General features: G+C 41.9%; 1 protein-coding gene across 9 annotated transcripts in view; it reads left to right on the top strand.

Moving 5' to 3' along the window:
- The window catches only part of Rgs6 (regulator of G protein signaling 6), a 515,997-nt gene that overhangs the window by 13,885 nt on the left and 480,680 nt on the right, over positions 1-21,432 (top strand). For all 9 annotated transcript variants that reach the window (XR_005876224.1, XM_040742794.1, XM_040742791.1 and 6 more), the window contains exon 2: positions 17,007-17,110. Coding sequence is in view for 8 of the 9 variants with exons in the window: in XM_040742794.1 (XP_040598728.1) it covers positions 17,027-17,110 (84 nt within the window). In the remaining variant the exon portion in view is untranslated. The remainder of the gene's footprint in view (positions 1-17,006; positions 17,111-21,432) is intronic.

The following is a 21,432-nucleotide window of genomic DNA, read 5'->3' as shown; positions in this document are numbered from 1 at the left end:
AACCTCTCCAGCATAAACTATCGGTGTTTTTGATTTTAGCCATTATCTCAGAGTTGTTTTGATTTGCATTTCCCTGATGGCTAAGGATGTCGAGCACTTTCTTAAGTGTCTTTCAGCCATTTTACATTCCTCTATTGAGAATTCTCTATTTAGTTCTGTACCCTGCTTTTTAATTTTTTTATTTAAATTAGAAACAAGCTTGCTTCACATGTCAATCCCAGCATCCCAGCTCCCTTTCCCTCTCCTCTTCCTCTGCCCTCCCCACCAGGTCCCCCAGCCCCCCACCCAATCCCCACTCCATTCCCCAGGGAGGATGAGTCTCTCCATGGGGGATCTCCAGAGTCTGTCATTTTGTTAAGGGTAGAGCCTAGGCCCTCACCCAAGTGTCCAGGTTGAGAGAGCATCCCTTATTGTGGAATGGGCATGCAAAGTCCATTTGTGTGCCAGGGATAAATACTGATCTACTACCCAAGGCCCCATAGATTGCCTAGGCCTCCTCATTGACACCCACTTTCAGGGGGTCTGGATCAGTCCCATGCTGTCCATCCAGCCATCAGTCTGGGATCCAAGATCTCTCCATTGTTCAGGTCAGCTGTTTCTCTGGGGTCAGCTGTTTCTCTGGGTTCACCAGTCCAGTCTTGACCCCTTTGCTCATCAGTCCTCCCTCTCTGTCACTGGGTTCCAGGAGTTCAGTTCAGTGCCTGCCTCTGCTTTCATCTGTCACTGGATGGAGTTTCTAGGATCGCATATAAGGTAGTTGTCAAACTAATTATCAGGGAGGGGCATTTAAGGTAGTTTCTTCACTATTGCTTAGTTTGCCAGTTGGTGTCATCCTTGTAGATCTCTGGAAATCTCACTAGTGCCAGATCTCTCCTCAAACCTAAAGTTACTCCCTCTATTAGGATACCTTTTTTCATGCTCTCCTCTATTCTTCCCATGACTCAACCTTCCTGCTCCCCCATGTCCTCCTCTCCTCTCCTCTTCTCCCCTGCTCTTTTTCCTGGCTTCCTCACTTTTTACTTGAATACTTGGTGTTTTGGTGACTAGCTTCTTGAGTTCTTTGTATATTTTGGAAATCAGCCCTCTGTCAGATGTGGGGTTGGTGAAGATCTTTTCCCATTCTGTGGGCTGCTATTTTGTCTTGTTGACTATGTCCTTTGCCTTACAGAAGCTTCTCAGTTTCAGGAGGTCCCATTTATTAATTGTCAATCTCAGTGTCTGTGGTCTCCTGAACCAATTTGTTCAAGGGTAACTCCAACTTTCTCTTCTAAGAGGTTCAGTGTGGCTGGATTTATGTTGAGGTCTTTGATCCATTTGGACTTAAGTTTTGTGCATGACAATAGGTATGGATCTATCTGCAGTCTTCTACATGCCAGCATCCAGCTATGCCAGCACCATCTGATAGTCTTGTTTTCAAAAACAAATTCCTATTATGAATACTTTCATCTGTGTTATATATTTAAAACATCTTTCCCTCTCTCTGAGGCTCATCTTTCACTTACTTTTGATGAATAGGTGATCTTACTTTAAATATAATTCAATTTATTATTCTCATTTCTATTCTGGTTATTTTTGGTGCCTGACTAAGACATTTTTACCTCTAAGGTCTCAAAGATACCTTATTTATGAAACCCTGACAATTTTGGGTTCTATGTTGATGTCAAAAAATACTTGAATTGTTTTTTTTTGTTGTTTATTTTGCCTATGGTATGAGAAAGACTTTCCTATTGAATTTTTTTCTCAATGAAAGCCCAATTAACATGGCGCCCTGATTGAAAAATTTCCACTATTCTGTAATGTCACCTTTGCTATCAAGTAGGTGATCAGACACATGTGGGTCTGTTTGTGCTTTCTAGTCTATTCTATTTTCTATTTGTCAAGCCTAATGAGATGCTCTACTGGCTTAATTACTTGAACTCAGTGATAAGTTTCAATGTCCAGTAGCATATGTTCCCCGGCTTTGTTATTTAGGCTGCTTGTTTGTAAGCACTTATGTTACTTTATAGACTTTAAAGCCACCTTTTGATGGGATTTTTCTAGAGATTGGGTTAGATCCCTGGCCAAAATTGGCTGTTAAGTGTGGAATTAGGCCTTTGCCTGCATTTAGCTAGCCCTTTCGTTTCCCTTAGTGCTTTTTAGTTCTCTGTATTGGAAAGATGCTGCATAGCTTTTGAAAAATACATTTTGGTATTTGAAATGGCGTGATGTTATTTGTAGGTAATACCTTTAAAATTGTATTTCCTAATCACTTGTTGCTAATATGCAGAAGTAAAATTTGACCTGTTATATAGTGACTTAGCTAAATTCACTTCTTGACTTTGTGTGTGTGTGTGTGTGTGTGTGAGAGAGAGAGAGAGAGAGAGAGAGAGAGAGAGAGAGAGAGAGAGAGAGAGAATCATGTGTAGTGGAGCACAAATGAGTGGGTACATGTATATAGTGTGCATGTGTATGGAGGCCAGAAATTGGTGCTGGATGTCTTCTTTAATCACACTCAGTTGTAGAATATTATTTTAAGTAGGCAAAAATGTGTTAGATTTGTTTATGCTATGGAACATTACTCTAACTGTTTAAATGTGCTACTTTTGTAATACTGCATTTGCTTAATGATGTAAGAATGCACGTTTAATTATGTAAAAATGTGTTGCTCCTGTTTCACCTTGCCTGCCTAAGACACCTGTTTGGTCTAATAAAGAGTTGAATGGTTAATAGCTAGGCAAGAGAAAGGATAGGTGGGGCTAGCAGGCAAAGAGAATAAATAGGAGGAGAAATCTAGGGCCAAAAAGAAAAAAGGAAGAATGAGAAGAAGAGGGGAATGAAGGAGACGCCTGGGGCAAGAAGCCAGGCAGCCACCAGTCAGTCAGAAACAGAAGCAGTGAAAGTAAGACACACAGAAGTAAGAAAGGTAAGAAGCCCTGGGGCAAAAGGTAGGTAAAGAGAAACAGGTTAAGTTAAAGGAGCTAGCCAGAAACAGGCCTAAGATAGGCTGAGAATCCAAAACTAATAATGAGTGTCTGTGTCATGATTAGGAAGCTGCTTTGTGGCCTAAAAGAAGCCTGGTACATCATTCAACTTTATTTACTATGAGGCAGGGTCTCCCTGAACCCAGAGCTCCCTGCTTCAGACATCTAACTAGCCAGCTGACTGTTGGTGCATTGCCATGTTCACCTAGAATTTGACTCAGTGGTGGTATCTCACACTTGGCCATGGGGAAGGATATTTAAGAGGGGGTGTGGATAACTGACACTAAGAATGTTTGAAAACGCCATATAGAAACCTAATTTATGAACTTCTTAGATTCATGTAAGAGCTTAATTGGAGTTACACTACACAGAGGATACTAGTCCTCTAAGAGGCCATAGACTGGCAAAGAAATTCACTTTTGTGGGTGTGAGGGGGTGCGTTGAGGCAGGGTTTCTCCATGTATCCCTGGCTGTCCTGAAACTCACTTTGTAGACCAGGCTGGCCCCAAACTCAGAGATCCACCTACCTCTGCCTCCACATTCTGAGATTAAAGGTGTGGGCCACCATGCCTGACTGAAATCCTGAATTCAAACTTTTGAGTGTAGATTATTGTAACTGTTCCATGTCCATAACTATGACTCTGGTGATATAGTTTTACTTTTCCATTCTAATGATTTTCATTTCCTTAGCTTACCTCTTTATGTTTCCTCAGACCTTCAATATAATCCCCATAGAATTGGTGTCTTATTTGCAGCGTCAGTGTGGAGAGTTTTAAAGTTTGATTATTAGATACTATGGGGATTTCTAGTGGTTTGCAAGTGTCCTTTATCAGATTCAGTAAGTTCTCTAACACCTGGTTTTATCTAAGAATATTTTCAGGAGGAGATACTGAACTTGAATGCCTTACAGTGGTAGTTCCATGGCGGGACAGCTCTTCTCCACACACCACTTTTCTCTGGGTTCTTGGTCTGTGTGTCTGCATTGCCTTGGATGAACTTCTCCTATGGTTTACCCAGATTTTCTTGTGTTTTTCAAGGGTTGGCCTGTTGTGAGATGGATCTTCAGTGGGGGAAGTGGTACATTCTAATTGTACTATTTTTGTCATTCGTCCGCATGGTGAGAGCGAAACTGTGCGACAGCCCCCTGGGAACATATTCAATTGTTATTTTCTGCCACTTCTCTTGCTTCTGCCTGGGGAGCTTTTGGATGGATCTTTCTTGTGTTGAGTTTTTGCTCCCCAAAGAAGAGGCAACGTCTATTGCTTCTCTAAGTGTATGGAGGAGACACAGATTATGCATTGCACTTAAAGATTTTAGTTTTAGTTGTGTGTATATGGGGGTTTGTGCACGCGTGGACAGTGCCTGCAGAGGTCAGAGAAAACCGTTAGATTCTGCAGAGGAGCTGGAATTGCAGGTGGTGCCACCCGACACGGGTGGTGGGAGCTGAACTTGGGTTCTCTGGAAGAAAGGAAGGGCTCTTAACCGAGGAGCCATTTCTCCAGAACTATGTATTGCTTTTAAATTCTTAGTTTGGAGGTTTGAGCACACTGGCTTACTTTTCTTTCTGATATGACAAACTTTATTTTGTTGAGTGTGTGCGTGCATGCACACTTGTGCTTGTCAGGATGTTGCCCTTACACATCATGGCACATGTGTGGAGGTCAAGTTGAGAGATCAGTTCTTGTCTTTCACCTTATGCATTCTGAGATTTGAACTCAGGTTATCAGGCTTGGTATCGAGTGCTGTTACTGCTTAGCTAACTCACACCCCACCCTACCCTAGCTTCTTTGATTTAGGGTTTCATGTAGCCCAGGCTGGCCTTAAACTCTGTAAGTATTGCTGAACTTCTGATCCTCCTGCCTCTATCTCCTAAGTGCTGAGATTATAGGCTTGTGCCTCTATACATGGCTTATATCTGCTCTTTGAAAAATAAAGAAAACAATGAAATCCCAAGGACTAAAGTACATAGAAGAAGAAGGAAAAAGAGGAAGAAAGAAAGGAGGAGAGAGAGAGAGAGAGAGAGAGAGAGAGAGAGAGAGAGAGAGAGAGAGGAGGAGGAGAAGGAGAAGGAGAAGGAGAAGGAGAAGGAGAAGGAGAAGGAGAAGGAGAAGGAGAAGGAGAAGGAGAAGGAGAAGGAGAAGGAGGAGAAGGAATGCTCTTCTCCTAGGGTCCCTTGAGACTATGCCGTCTTCTTTATCACTAGTCATCTCTTTCTTGTGAATAAGAGCTGGCAGGGCATCTCTATAACTCCCATTTCTTCTGTAGCCATCACATCCTCTTTCATGTGAAGTGAGAGAAAAATAAAATGTTACTTGTGTAGTCCCTTCAGACATCAGTGTTAGAGGTTCTTACTCACATCCCACACATACAAACTGCAAGAGGAAAAAACAGTTAAGACCTCAGAATCCCAGGTCTCATGTTGTCTCTGTCCCTAGCCAGGTGAAATCAGAGTTCAACTTCTTCAGACTTTAGTGGCATTTTCTGAGAAAATGAAACACTTGGCTTTGGTTTTCCAAAAGGGACATTGTTTGATGCAAAGGACTAACTGCTAAATATGTTGGGTTTTGTGGACTGTTCACTCTCGCAGTTATTTAATTCTGCTCTCCCTTGTGCAAGCAAAAGCACTCACACATCATAAATAAGCAGGTGAGCATTTATTCATAATTTTTATATATAGTTATAAATTATAATCTCATATAATCTTCATGTGCCATAAAATAACTTTCAACATTTTCTAGCCATTTTAAAAATATAAAACCACTGTTTGCATGCAGAACATAGGAAGTCAAGCAGCAAATTGAAGTCCCATTAACTCTGGTTTGCCAACCTTTGAACTAGTTGGAAGCCAAGAGTTGGGCAATAATATGCCAGTTTTTAAACTTTTCTGTCTGATGAGTAGTTTTCCAAAGAAAGGGTCTATTTGTTTCTTGTAGAAAATAGGAAAATAAAATCCCTTTTGTTGTTGTTGTTGTTTTGTCTTTGTCTTTTTGAGACAGAATCTCTGTTGCCCAGGCTGGTTTTGAACTCACAGTTCCCTGCATTAGCCTCTCCAGTGCTGGGACCACAGGCATACATCGCTAGTCCAGCTAAAGATGTTCCTTGTCTTTTTTTCTTCCATGATGCTTTCCTTTGGCAGTTCAAAGTTTCTGACTCACACTTTCCCTTTGCCTGGATGAATTGTTTCACCATCTCTGGCTCTCGGCAGGCTCTGGTGATTTATTTTCTGTTTTTGCTTACCTGAAAATGTTCTTATTTTTCTCCAGTTTTGAGAGACAGCTTCACTACATGTAGAAATCCTAGTGGGTTTTTCCCCTGCCATCTGTCAACATTCAAGGACTCTACTCTGAACGCCTAAGAACAGAACTGTTTTCCTTTCGAGAGTGGGTATTTATCCCGATTGGTGTGTTTAGCTCACCTAGACCTGGGGTCTGCTATTTGCTGTTAGTTTTGGAAGGTTCTCTCAGTATGCCTTGTGTGCCTGCTCCTTTCCTCTGGATTTCTGACTCTGTTTGTACATGATGATGATGTTTCACAGGTCCGGGATGTTCTACATTAGACTTTTTTTCCCCCTCAAATGGTTTTTAGTCTGGGGATTTTCAAACTCATCAAATATTTTTTTTCTGTGACTATTTTATTTGTGCAGAGGCTGTGGGAGGTATTGGTCATTGTTAAGATGTTTTAGACTTCAGTATTTCCTTTGCAAAGGAAGTATATTTTTTTCTTTTCCCTTTTATTTCTTTTTTCTCCTTTTGAGTTTCTGCTCATCTGCTTTCATTATCTTTTGCTTTTTCTAAGATCATAGTTATTGGGGTTGGAGAGATGGCTTACCAGTTAAGAGCACTTGTTGCTCTTCCAGAGGACCCAATTTTGGTTCTCCAGTACCCACATCAGGTAATTAATAACTTCCTGTAACACCAGCTCCAGGGAACCAATGCCCTCTTCTGGCCTTCTCTCTCTCTCTCTCTCTCTCTCTCTCTCTCTCTCTCTCTCTCTCTCTCTCTCTCTCTCTCTCTCTCTCTCTCACACACACACACACACAGCAGAGAATATAAATTAAAATAGATCTTTAAAAAAATCAGTACTTATATTTCCCTGTCAGACCATACCATAGTACTTCCCACATTTGTATTATACATAGTCTGATTCTGATGGCTACTATCTCTTCAGAAAGAGTGTGTTCTTCCCTGCCTTTGTGTGTGTGTCCATGTGTACATGTGTGCATGCATGCGAGTGGAGGCCAGAGATCAATGTCAAGTGTCTTTCTCTATTGCTCTCTAGCTCATCAATTTGGCTGGACTCGTTGACCAGTAAGCCCCTGCAATCTTCCTGTCTCTGCCTCCCCAGCTGTGAGGTTACAGGTACAGACCTCTCTTGCTGTGGATTAAGCCCAGGTCTTTATGATTGTACACTAATTACTTTACCCAGTAAGTCACCTCTTCCCAAGTACACCTGATACACTTGGTAATAGGAGCTGAGGAAATTGGGTCTTTTGTATGCGGTCTGGTGAGTTGGGCTCCACGTAGCTATTAGTACCAGAGGCTTTGTTTGTGGTGGTTTGAACGGAAATCATAGGGAATGGCAAGATTAGGAGGTGTTGGAGTAGGCATGGCCTTGTTGTAGGAACTGTGTCACTGGGGATGGGCTTTGATATTTCAAATGCTCAAGCCAGGCCCAGTATCTCATTTGCTTCTTGCTGCTTGTCATTCTGGATGTAAAAGTCTTGGTTCTTTTCTCCAACATCATGTCTGCCTGCACATTGCCATGTTTCCCACCATGATGTGATACTGGACTAAACCTATGGACCTGTAAGCCAGCCCCAATTAAATGTTTTCCTTTATAAGAGTTGCCATGGTCATGGTGTCTTTTCACAGCCATAAGAACTCTAAGAAAGAACGTGGTACCAGGGACTGGGGTATCGTTGTAATGGGACTTGAGACTAGAAAAGCTAGTGGACATTTTAAATGGGGCTTAATGCCTCATTCTAGTAGTAACAGGGAAGACAGTGGTGCTGAGAGTTATTTGAACTGTGGGGACCCACCTCAAGAGATTTTAGAGGAGAAGAACATTAGTATGTGGCCTAGAGATTTTTCTTGTGATATTTGATGAAGAATGTGGCTGTGTTTTTGCCCTTGTCCAAAAAGTCTTCCCAAGGCCACACTGAAGAGTTTTGGATTATTTACATTGGCAGAAGAGATTTTTAAACAGTCTATTATTGACTGTGTTGTAGAGTTATTAGTGAACAGTCTTATGCAGATCTACAATGAAAAAGAGCAAGCTGAGCAAGTAAAAATACAAAATGTACAGTTTGGGGAGAAAAGGAGCTCCAGGAAGTATAAACAGAGTAAAATAAAATCCTAAATGGAATAAAGGCAGTGGTGACCTCAGAGCAATTTCCCATCCAGTCAAGTTTCCAACTTGTGAAAAGGAACTAAATAAATAAAAGCTTAGGTTCTGGCTTAGTTGTGCATGCTTTTAATCCAAGCACTCAGGAGGCTTAGGTAAGTGGATCTCTGAGTTCAAGGCCAGCCTGGTCTACTCTATGGAGTAAAGAAAACCATAAAAAACAGGAAGTTGGTAAAAATGTATTTAAACAAGGGGCCCCAGAAAGCAGCTGAATTTGGTAGTTTCAGCCACATGGTTCTGGCTTTAGAGTCAAGGATAAAAGAAAGGAGTTATAGACTCTCCCTCCAAGACTAAGGAAGCTGCTGAGGCCAGTCATGTTAGGTCCTTGCATGAAGTTGTGAGGGTGAAGCCTGGATTGCCTTGAAGACCCCAAAATGTTGGAGATGCAAGAGCTATGGGATACCTACCAAGGAAAGCTGCTACTGGGTGTGGAATAAGCCCAAGAGAAAAAAGTGTGCTGCAGTTAATGAAGCTGAAAGGAGTTGGAGATCTGAAGGATTCATTGATGTCAGACATGGAGGTGCAGAGTTTAGAGTTTGCCCAGCTGATTTTTGGTCTTGCTTTGGTTCAGTGTTTCCTCACTCTGCCCCCTTTCCTCCCTTTTGGAATGATAATGTATATCCTGTGCTAGTGTATGTTGGAAGAGTGTGATCTGCTTTTTGATTTTGATTTTGTAGAGATTATGGTTAAGAGTTGCATGAATCTCAGAAGAGACTTTGAACTTTGGACTTTAAACAGAGTTGAGGCTGTGATAGACCTGATAGACTGTGGAGCTTTTGAAGCTGTACTGAATGCATTTTGTACTGTGATATTGCTATAAGCCAGGGAGTGGGATGTGGTGGTTTGGGTGAAAATGGCCCCAGTAGGCCCATAGTGAGTGGTGCTATCAGGAGATGTGGCCTTGTTGAAGTAACTGTAGCGTTGTTGGTACAGGCTTGGCCTTGTTTTAAGAAGTGTGTCACTGGGAGTGGGCTTTGAGATTTAAAATGCTCAAGCCAGGCCCGGTATCTCACTCACCTCCTGTTGCTTGCCAATCTGGATGCAGAACTTTTAGCTCCTTCTCCAACACCATCTCTGCTTGCACACTGCCATGCTTTTCAGCATGATGATGACGGAATGACCCTCTGGACCTGTAATCCAGCTCCAATTAAGTGTTTTGCTTTATAAGAGTTGCCATGATCATGGTGTGTCTTCACAGCAATAGAAATCCTAAGTAAGACAGTGTTTGCCCAAATGGACTTTGGGGACCCATCCCACAATGAAGAATGCTTTCTCAATCTGGACACTTTGGGGAAGGCTTGGGCCCTCCCCGGAATGAAATGACAGACTCTAGAGATTCCCCCATGGAGGGTCTTACCCTCCCTGGGGAATGGAGTGGAGACTGGGTGGGAGCTGTGGGGGGGCTAGTAGGGGGGAGTAAGTGTGGAGGGGGAGGGAGCTGGGACTGATATGGGAAGCAAGTTTGTTCCTAATTTAAATATATAATAAAAAAGTGTAAAAAAATAAGACAATGTTTGCCACTTCTTTTGACTCTAGGTTTCCCAAAGTCTCTGTCTAGGGACTCTGGTGTTAGAGGCTAGCACTGCTGGTGTTATAGTAGGATGTATGAGGGAATGTCATAAACATGTTGACAACTTCCCTCTTAGTAAGTGCAGTGACACATCCCTCTGTGACACAAGGAAAGATGGAGAACATAGTGGCTCATGGGAGGATGTCCAAAGACAGATTTGTCCTCTACTGGCTTCTGTTTCTTATGTCATGGGTTGTGGAATGAGCCATCAGCTGAGATTATGTGTCTATCTGGATGAGAAGCACATGAGACAGTCAGCAGGACAGGGTAAAACCAAACCTGACAGGAGACAAGTCAGGGTTGGTGGGCAATGTTGGTGGGTATGTGGTTTTGAATTTTAAGTACATCTAGTCAGCCTGGTTGCAGACTTCTCCACCCTAAAGCACTCCTTCTCTCAGATGTGAACTAACAGTTTCTGTATGATTGGGCTTGTCAGCAGATGCAGTATTACCAGGATCACAATTGAGGAAGAAGGGTATGGGGGAGACAGAGAGTATTTGCAAGGGAGTAGTTATGACCATGTGGCCATTGAGAGAAGAAAGCACAGGTGAAAATAAGAATAGCTTTAGACAGTAAAGATGCTCAGTTTGAAGACTGCAGTGAGCAAAAAGTAAACAAGCTGGAGAGAGAGATGATGGGAGAGTGAGGGATACTTGTGTTGGGATTTGACATGGGATCACCCTGGGTAATAATAAGGTTCAGCATATGGCCCTGTAAGATGGTGGCTGAAGAGGAGGTGGTTTTAGATAAGGAAATAAAGCAGCTGGAGAAACACACTTTCCATAAGGTCTTTGATTCTGATGTCAAAGGTATAGAGACTGAGTAAGTGGGGGGTGAAGAAGAAACTTTCTGACAACAGGAAGCTAGGGTCTTCAGATGATGAAGAAGGAAGGAAGGGAGACAGGAGTCAGGATGGGGATGGCCATATAGAATGTCATAGGGTTACAAGAAGGGAGGCATCATTTGGGGCAGTCAAGGGAATGCCTCCCTTACTCCCTAGGTTTGAGACACATGGCTTGAAGATCCCTGGGCTGTGGGCAGAGGATGTGCCCAGAGAAGGCACAGTTCTATTAAGGTCACAAAAGTCAAAGCTAGGGAGGAGGATGAAGGACATCAGGGTCATATCACCATCCTACTCATGAGAAGTTTGAAGGGGAAGGACCTGTGGAGATGGCAGATGCGGGGTGGGAATCCAAAACTGTGATAAGAGGAAACCTGGAACCTTGGCTTCTGGCAGAATTTACGGGAACTGAGGGCAAGGATCTGCTCAGTGGTGAGCTTTCTACTTTGTTATCCTTGTTTAGTTTCTAAGGACTTTGTTTGTCATTGCAAATGCAAAACAAAGACCAAATAATTTTTCTAGTTGTATTGGTAGACGAATTTGTTGAGACTATTGGGCAGCTTTGCAACTCAGAGAAGATTGTATGTTTGGACTGGTCATAGAGATATCAACTTCCCCAATAAATTTGGATGTAGAATGAAAGAAACATGGGATTAGTTGAGTAAACTAATGATCATCATCATCATCATCATGGTAAACATAAAACTATGTTTACTAGCTTGTGGATCATGTATTCTTTGCAGGTTATTACACTGGAGGCCAAGAAACCTATGTTGGAAAGACATTGGATATTGTATTCAGTCCTGGGTTGAGATTTCTAGTCCCTTGTTACTTTGATAAAGTTCCCTGTTATGTTCCCAAGCCTCAACTTACTCATCCACAGAGTGAGCATAGTGCCCTTTGATTATTTCAGAGGCTAGTTGAGCTGCCTACAAGATTCCAATGGGCAGACAAGCCTGAGGAACATTGGGACAAGGATCAGTGTCTGCCTCAATACAGGGGCATATGAAAAAGACTCATCCTAGAATGTCTGCCTGACCTAGGACGAGGTGAGGGAGCAGGTGAGCGGGATCTAGGTCAGTGCTTTCCAAATGTGACTGTGAGCCCAAATTTACCTTGGGGCATTGAGCTAAATCTCCAGGGACTGCCTTCAGCCACTTGATCAGAATTTCTAGGGTGTGGGAACCAAGAATGTATTTGTTTAGATCAGCAGTTCTCAACCTTCTGAATGCTGAACACTTTAAAACAGCTCCTCATGTTGTGGTGTCCCCCGAAGCATAAAATAATCTTCACTGCTACCTCAACTGAAATTTTGCTACCATAATGAATCATAATGTAAATATCTGTGTTTTCTGATGGTCTCAGGACCCCGTGAAAGAGTCCTTCGATCCCAAAGGGGTTGAGACCCACAGGTTGAGTATCTCATTGATTTAGATTCTCTGCTGGGCTTTCCTGAGGCAGCTAGTCTGGTCCAGGTCCTCAGGCCTACTTTTGGGAACTATTATATTCTAACAGAAGTTCTAGAATGACCAGACAATTGTATCTCAGTAAAACAGCAGATGCCTGGCAGGGTTCCCAATATTGGCCTTCAGGAGTTGAGCGCTGTCTCCCCGCTTTGAGACTTTGGATGCAACCCTTCAAACAGAGAGCTGCTCCATCGCTGGGTCTGTACCTTAAATGTATGTATAAGAAATGTCCAACCATGGTAACAGAAACAGTTGTTTGTTCCTAGCACTGTTTTTCAGCCTTTCCTCTTGAGGTTCCTGCCCACTCAGTCACATTAGAGCTGTGTAAACAAGCTTGTACTATGAAGCTAGCACATAGCTTGTCAGTTTTTTTCCCCCCAGAGGCACTTAACATTGATCATTTCTAAAAAGAAGCCATTGGTTTTAGGGGGTGGCGGGAAGCAGTACGGTGATGTAACGTGGAGGAAAAGGAATAATGTCAACAGGGGCTTCTGTTCAATGGCACAAATACTCAGCCACTTTCACGGCCAGGATTTGAGTTGGGGGTTTAGGGAATGGGTAGCAAGAGTGGCAGGCCTGATGTTCCAGGCTTTGTGTGACTTTGTCTCGTTACTGGGGGTGCGCTCCTCTTAGTGTTATACCACTGTCACCTAAGGAAGTGAAACTGGTTCTGGATGCACTCAGAATACTGGGACGCTGGTATGGTAGGGTTTTTCTCCATTCTGTTATAGGAGACCTGGGGATTTTACCTGGATAAACCCTGACTTCAAACATGACAATGCTTTCTCTCTATGTTCATGTATGAGTTGGCATGCATGTGTGCACATGCATGTCAAGGCTAGAGGACAACAGCAGGTGTCCATCCTCAGGCACTGTCTACTTTAACTTTTGGAGGAAGTCTTCCTGGCACCAGTCAGCCCCAGGGATATAAGTGTGACTACATTCCCAGCACTATGGTGAACAGGCACAGGTCACCATACTTGACTTTTTCACAAGGGCTGTGGGTTTTAAACTCAGGTCCTCTTGCTTGCAAAGAAAGTAATTTATCAGTTGAGAGTCTCCCCAGTTCATAACAGTTTGTACAATCATCTTTGTCAGGTTGCTTATATGACTTCTCACTGTTCCTCTTCAGAAGCAACCTGGTGTAGTGCATTCCTTCTTGCCACTAAAGATCTGGGTATCTGGAGTGATGTCCAAATGCCAAAGCCCAAAGCTCAGTGAGACCAGTGCTGAGATGGAACTCCAGGCTGACCCCCAAACCTCTTCCCTTTCCAGGTTTTTCTGTGGTCCCACTTGTAGTGTGTGCATGTGTATATCTGTGTCTGCTGAGGTAGAGAATGCTCTGCCCAACACTGTCATGAAATGGCGAAAAGTGGGCTTGCTCATATGTACTGATGGTGACCGACATGGAACATTCTGGAAAAAGTCCTTCAAGGACAGTTAAGAGATCGTAAGTTCTGAGGTTCTTTCTGTATAACAGTGGGAAGGAATTCTAAGGATGCTGGTTTTCACAAACACTGAGGTCTGGAGTAGATGGCTTGATGTGGTTCATTAGTTGCCAAGCCAGGCTTTCCAGGTCAGGCTTTCCACTATGCTCTGCAGATGGTGATTTGTGATGGACAAAGAAACACAGACACAGGGAGGGCAAGTAACTTGCCCTGGATCACACAGCTAGGAAGGAAGGGAGCCTGGGTTTAATCTGATGGCAGAGATTGGCTCCTTGTGGAGACTGGAACACATTGTCTGAGTACATTGTCAGTTGTTCTCTTGCTCACTGTGAGGTATGATGGGAAAATATTACTAGGGTGCTTGCTTCCTGTGGAAATGAACTCATATTTTCAGAAAATGTTTACATTCTTTAAATATCATAATAAAAATCTCTGACCTTTTCTGTGGTGAGTTTCTTATACACATGTATATAAAATGAAGAATATTCTATTTTTCTATGAAATTTAAAACATCCCATTGAGAGAGAGAATGGCTCAGCTAAATGTTTTAGGACCTGGTTTCTATCCTCTAGAACTTAAGTAAGAAGAGCTGGGCATGGTAACATGTGCGTGATTCCAGTACTGGGCAGGCAGAGACAAGGGGATCCCTGGGACTTGCTGGTCAGCCAGCCTTGCTTGCTTGGTGAGTTCTAGGCCAGTGAAGACCCGTCTCAGAAAAAAGTGGAGTGACACACCAGGTTGCCCTCTGATCTCCACATGCCTGCATATCCACACATATGTGCAGTCTTGTACACACAAGCCCTCAGACACCCAGTGTTTCCATTCATTTCATTTCCATTGTCTTCACTGAAAGGAAACATTGTAAGCGTATTGTAATGAATTAAGGTCTGGTTCCCCAGCTCCCTCAGCATTGTCATGAGTGAGTCCATTGATAAAGTCCTGGCCCACACAGCTCTCTCTGACTTTTGTTGACATATGAATGAGCAGGTAGCTATATTACTCTTTTAGAATCGATTCATCCCAGACCTAGAAAAATCAGACGTGTAGTCTGAGTTTCAAAACTAGTTGATAGAAAAACCAAAAATAGAAGCTTTCCTTATGAGAACTAGAATCACTAAGCTTTTACCCTCTACTTGGCCTTCACTCAACAGCTTCCAGCTCCCAGAACATCAGCCTAGATGAGCTCACAGAGACACTTCTGTGGTGGCTTGGGGCAGGAGCAGCTGGATGAAGACACAAGACTGTGAAGTTAGTTTCTAGGCCATCACCAACTTTCCTATTCTAACAGAAGTGGCAAATTAAAGTGAAAGTGTTTGTTTTAAAAGAAAGCAATGCAAACTCTACAGGGCTCCATCTATGGATAAGTAAGGATTACACAGGTGGTTCTGGGTTCTATTTCTCATGCTCTGTCATATTCTATATTAAGGTAGAGGAGCAGACAAGCAAGTAGATGTTCCAAATCGAAGCAGTGTGTTCACTTTAAAAGTCACTGATTAGAATAAAACCCTGGGCTTCCCTGCAACACATTACTCATAGCCATCCTGACACAACCAAGGGTGATGAAATAGGGCAAGCCTTGGCAATCTTTCATGACGTCTGGCTTGAAAGCACGCTCAAAGTCAAACAATGCAGAGTAAACCTCCACTCTGCATCAGGGATTTTGGGCACTGACATTCTTAGCATAAATTACTGATTCTTATCTCTTTCCCATCTTCCACCCTAATTTGTTTTTATAGAATGACTTTTGGCACCAAAATAGTTTATGGTAGGATCTTCCCCAAATTTTTCTTGTAAACCCAGTGGCCTTTTAAGTATGGTATTTATCCAAGTTTCTTTGACGAAAAGCCCATGAAATTTGTGCAGATAGCTCTGTCAGGCTCTTAGATTAGTGATAACATTTAGAAAGGACTTCTCTGCTTTGCACTGTATTCTCCCATTGCAGCTCACCTGTGAGAGCTCTGGGGGGTTCACCCGCCAAAGGGTGGGATGTGGAGAAAAACCCCCTGGTTCTGAGGCAGCAACCTCACTTAGTTAACTTCGTGCTCAGGCTCACACAGAAAGTGCAGTGTCACACCAAGAACTGAGCTCATCTGGTTCCTCCCAAGTCTTATATGTATGTCATTGCTTACTGCTGTTTTTACAAAAAGGTTGAATTAAACATGTTCACTTTTCCTTAATCAGATGAAATTCATATAACACAAAATTACTCATCTTCAAATGTGGAATTCAGTAGCATTTGGTAATCCATAGTAATCTACAACCTTCATCTTTCTCCAGCTTCAAAATGTTGTCATCATTCCCAAAGGAGACCCCATGTCTGCAAAATGATCATGCCATTCCTGTTTCCCCCAATGCTGGCAGCCACCGGTGTTTTCTGTCTGGGTGAATTTACTTATTCTGGGTACTTTAGATAAATGGAGTTCTGCAAATACACAATTTTTTTCCTGACCAGCTGCTTTTATGTAGCAGAATTTTTTATGGTTCATCTACATTGTAGTATATATAAGAACTCATTCTTTTTATGGATATTCCATTCATGCACTGGTGGACATCTGGGTTGTTTATACTTGTTGGTTAGCATCACTAAGACTGCTATAAATATTTTAGTGCCAGTATTTGAGTATTTGTTTCCAATCTTGGGGTGCATACACGAAGTGGAATTGCTAGGTCACAAGCTAATTCTGTATTTCACTTTTGAAAATCACTAAACTAGTTCTGCTGTGACATTCCTACCATCTAGAGGGTTCTTGTTTACCCATTTCATTGTCAACACTTTACTTTTGTTGTTTTGTTTTTTCTTTTTGTTTGTTCTTTTCGAAATAGGGTTTCTCTGTGTAGCCTTGGCTGTTCTGAAACTTGCTCTGTAGATCAGGCTGGCATCGAACTCAGAGATCTGCCTACTTCTGCCTCTTAAGTGTTAGGATTAAAGGTGAGCACCATCAGCACCTGGCTAACATTTGTTACTGAATTTTTATTTATTGCTATAATTGAAGTGGTTATAAGGTGGCAAATTTTGGGGCTCTTGATTTGCATTTCGGTAATGAAATATCCATACACTACTGTATAGGAATTAACCAGAAAGTGATCTTTGTTAAAACAAAATCCACATCAAAATGATTGACTTTGTCTCCTCCAGGAGATTAAGATTGACATATGTCCTCTCTTAGAGCATGTGACTCTGGAGAGGACCTTTTTCCTTGAGGTTAGAGACTGTCCAATATGTCTGACAAAAAAGATACTTGATTATTTGCCTTTCAATGCTTTCTTTTTTTTAAAGGTTCATTCTTGACTTAATGGTATGCTCACTTATTTTTTCAGTGTGAGAGAAGACACTCAAGATGGCTCAGGGAACTGGGGACCAGAGAGCAGTGGGGATCGCTGATCCAGAAGACAGTTCTCCCAACATGATTGTCTACTGCAAAGTAAGATGCCCAGGGAACCACCGGGCATACTGCCTCTGTGTGTCTGTTTTCTGAGAGGACTGACTGACAGTGTGAGAGAAGTGCTGTCTGTCAAAAGGGCATTAAGGTTAAAGGATGATTGTCTTCTCATTGTTTAATTCTGAAATTCAAGGAAGTCAAGTTTTCTCCAACTTGGCATTGAGCACTTGAAACATTTCATATCATTTACTTTTGTGTAAATCCCCATATTGCTAAAGTAATGCATCTTGGAGTGTTTGCTCCTTTGGTGGCCTTCACAGTGCAATGCAGAGCTAACTGGAAGGTTGATGGTCCAGATGCTGGCGTGAGATGTAGAGGTGTGGCCACTCAGTGCTTAAAGTTGGTAGGAGTTGGAAGAGACCCATAACATCTGTAATGGAACATGTTAATTGCAAAATAGGTGCAAAGAGAGTGCTGTCTACCATTTGAGGAGGAAGCTAATTCTCCCAGCTTCAGGTTGGGGAGTTGCTGTGGAATTGTAGTTTCAAAGGGATGTGCAGGATTGTCACACCAGAAAAGCAGAGAGGGAAGACCCACCAGATAATGAAATCCCAGTAAAGTCAGCTGGGAAACTAAACAGCCCCTGGATCTGATTGTGAATGGCAAGGAGCAACGGGAGATAAGATTGAGGCCAGAGAGAAGGATGCAGGCAGATTGTAGAGTATTGGATTATGGGTAGTTTAATCATGACAACATTGTGTCCTGAGAGTTGTAAAAACAATATATTTGGGATTCATGGTTTTTCCACAAAGGTACCAAGGTGGGACTGCAGATGTCCTGAGAGTGTTTCTGCATCTGTGAAGACGGGGAGGAGGATGCTCTTCTGGGTAGCAAAATGCCCTTCAGAACAGAGAGCGACTGGTAGGATGCAGTAAAGTTAGAATTATAAATAGCTTGAAAACTGAGCAAATGTGGGATGAAGAGGCATGTCATGTGGAGGGTCAGAGATGATTAGGTTATGGACCTACTGTCAATTCTAATAGGGAAGTTTAAAAGAGAAATACACTTTAAAGGAAGGCAATATGGCCCATGAGTTTATTTTTAAGTGTGTTAAATTTAAGGTACTAATTGTTTTGTTTGCTTATGAAAACTTAACCTAACCAGTATTATATATTAATAAGGAAATGAGTTGATTGTATATTCATTTCACTAAATACTTGAGTTGTCTGCTGGGATCTGTGCCTGCTGTCACTCCGTATTTGGTCTGTATTAATCAGAGGCACAGCGTTGAATTAGATGTTCCTGGGTGATCAATAAGGTGACTTTTGTGTGTGAAAATAGAACTCTTTTATTTCTTTCTCGGGGTTAAAATCCTATAATTCTTTGTTTCTCAAGAGAATGTTGAGAGAGCCTATCTCTAAGAAAGATGGCTACTAAATTATAGTAAATAATATTCACTATTGAAGCCAAGCAGTTTAATGAAACATGCAGGACAGCACAGAGATGACTGGCTGCTGTTACCTTCTCCCCCCCAGGCAGGAGGACCAAGGGCCAAGAGAACAGGCACATGGCTTTGGAGTTGGACTTGGGTTATAAGTTCATCCTACAGGGAGGAGGTTGTTGTAAAAATCCATTTCAATGAAGTGAGACATCTTTGTCCACTTTGGTTCACACTGTAGCTCATATTAGGTGCTTATTTCTCTTTACTTTTGAGGTCTTATAGGATAGTGACACTTGGATAAAAGATGAAGTATAAGATATGTAAATCCTCACATTGTTAGTAAGTTGAACATCATCAATTGATGTAGTAAGTTATCTTTGAGATAGAAGAAAATAATTCAAGGATTATTGAGGGGTTATTACTTTAAAGGATTTGTTTATTTTTATTTTATGTGTATTACTGTTTTGCCTGAACAGTTTGTATGTACACTCCATATGTGTCTGGTACCCAAGGAGGTCAGAGGAAGGCACTGAATTCTCTGGAGCTAGAGCTACTGATGGTTGTGAGCCATCCTGTGGGTGCTGGGAATCAAACCTAGGTCCTCTGGGGATGGTGGCAGCCAGTGCTCTTAATCACTGAGTCACCTATTCAGCCCCAATCCACAGATTATTAGAGGTCAACAATGAATGTAGAATGATGCCACCCAAATGCCTTCCACTGAAATGGTATTTTGAAGGTATAAAACTGTCTACAGTTTGGAAATAAGTTTGATTTCTTTTCCTTTGTGTGTTGGAGCAGGGGTCTCCTTTGTTTCTTTTTTAAAAACAAACGTTATTGGTAGTTCTTTAGAGCAATGGCAACTAGAAAACAGGAGTAAACCTTGCTCGTGACTCATTCATGTGAGGAATACATATGCATTCATGTAGACACTGTTAAGGCTCTAAGACAAATCCAAGCTGAATCTGTTCAGTCATTAGGAAGGAAGAATGCTTATTGTTCAGGGTGAGCCCCAGTCTGGAACTGTTAAGCTTATACTAACTTGACTTACTCAAATCCCTTCCCATAATCACACAATGTTCTGCTTCCAACACTCTAGGCTACTATTGGCTTACAATCAAGAACTTAGTAATTGGAACATGTCAGTAAAGGGTGAATTTAGGAGCTGAGCTCAAATAACGGAGGTTTCCATAGAACTCCTTGTGTGGGACCATTTTATCAAGGTTGTAGCCATATGTCTAGACCTTTACTCAGGTGTCTACAACAGAAATTTTGTTTCCTTCAGTTGTCAAGAGGAACAGCAAGTGTGAGATTTTAGCTTGGATAGTATTGTATTGATCCATATCCCAAAACAATATGATTGGACTTTTGAGTTTCTTATTTCTAATTGACAAATAATAATTGTGCAAATGCATGGCAGTTTTTTACATTTTTGAGTTCATGTACACAACTCAGCCATTAGTATACCCTTTGTCACAGGCATTTATTATTTCCTTTCATAGAAACATTCAAAACGTTAGCTCCTAGCTCTCAGAAATGTTCAGGACATTACTGATAACTTTGTTGTTGTGACTCTCTGACACCCTTTAGGATGACCCTGATCCTGACACATAAGCGAGCCCACACCTTTCAGAAAACACTTCATTTTCTTCTTACATTTTCATGTCATTAACTTTGAGAAGTTGTACTTCCACCAAGGTATGACTTATTTATCGACTTGAACTGACATTCTAATTTGGTTTTTCATCTTCCATATTCACATCTTGGATCAGAGGTGTGTATGAAAAATGTATTGGTCGCATTAAAGATCTATTTAAAAGAAAACCTTAATCATTCATCGAGACTCCAGGACTTCTTTATATCCTGAAACCCTTAGGGTTCTGGGTCACTGAACTGTCTAGTGTAGTGATGATATTGGACACTAGCTGTCTGTCAAATTGTTTACAGGTTCTTTGCTAAAAAAAAACAACAAAAAAACAAAACAGTCCTCAAAGAATGCCCTTACTCCTGGATACCTTACTTCAATAAGTCTAAGAAGGGTGCTTGGAATGTGAGGGTTTTTTTTTTTTTGGTTTTTTGAGACAGGGTTTCTCTTTATTGTTTTGGAGGCTGTCCTGGAACTCACAGAGATCCACCCACCTGCCTCTGCCTCCCAAGTGCTGGGATTAAATGCATGCGCCACCAACGCCCAGCAGAATGTGAGTTTTAAAATTATTTGAGAACTTGGTTCTCAACTAAACCAGAAGCATACCTACTTGATGTTTGTTTTCTATCACCTCACCCCATCATTATGTAGGCATACTATATGTTGAAAAATCATGGGAAAATTGTTGTTTAAATCTGTTTTAAAATTTCTTTCTATGTTTATATATTTTAAAGTGTGTGTGTGTGTGTGTGCATGCGACTCTTTAGGTTTCTACTTCTGTGATGAAACACCACGACTGAAAGCTGTTGGGGATGAAAGGGTTTATTTTGCTTCCTGTTCCATATCACTGTTAATCATTGAAGGAAGTCAGGACAGGAACTTAAACAGTCCAGGAACCTGGAGGTAGGAACTGCTCTGGAAGCCATGGATGGGTGCTGCTTCCTGGATTGCTCCAGACTTCTTTTGTATAAAATCCATGGCCACCAGTCCAGAGGTAGCCCTACCCACGAGGAGCTGGGCTCTCCCACGTCAATCACTAATTACAAAAATGTCCTACAAGCTTGCTTCCAGCGTTATCTTGTGGAGGCACTTTCTCATTTGAGATTCCCTTTTGTCTTTAGCTGTTGTCAAGCTGACATAAAAACTGGCTAGTACTGTGTGTGTGTTGTACACGTAAGTGCACATGTGAGAGTATGTGCATGTATGCCATGGCACATAGTGGAAGTTAGAAGACAACTTGTGGGAGTTGGATCTCTCTTTCCATACCGTGACTTCCAGGGA

This window comes from Mesocricetus auratus, unplaced genomic scaffold (genome assembly GCF_017639785.1).
Source record: "Mesocricetus auratus isolate SY011 unplaced genomic scaffold, BCM_Maur_2.0 Super-Scaffold_15014, whole genome shotgun sequence".
In the NCBI taxonomy this organism is placed as follows: Eukaryota; Metazoa; Chordata; class Mammalia; order Rodentia; family Cricetidae; genus Mesocricetus; species Mesocricetus auratus.
This window is presented reverse-complemented; position numbering and strand designations above follow the sequence as displayed.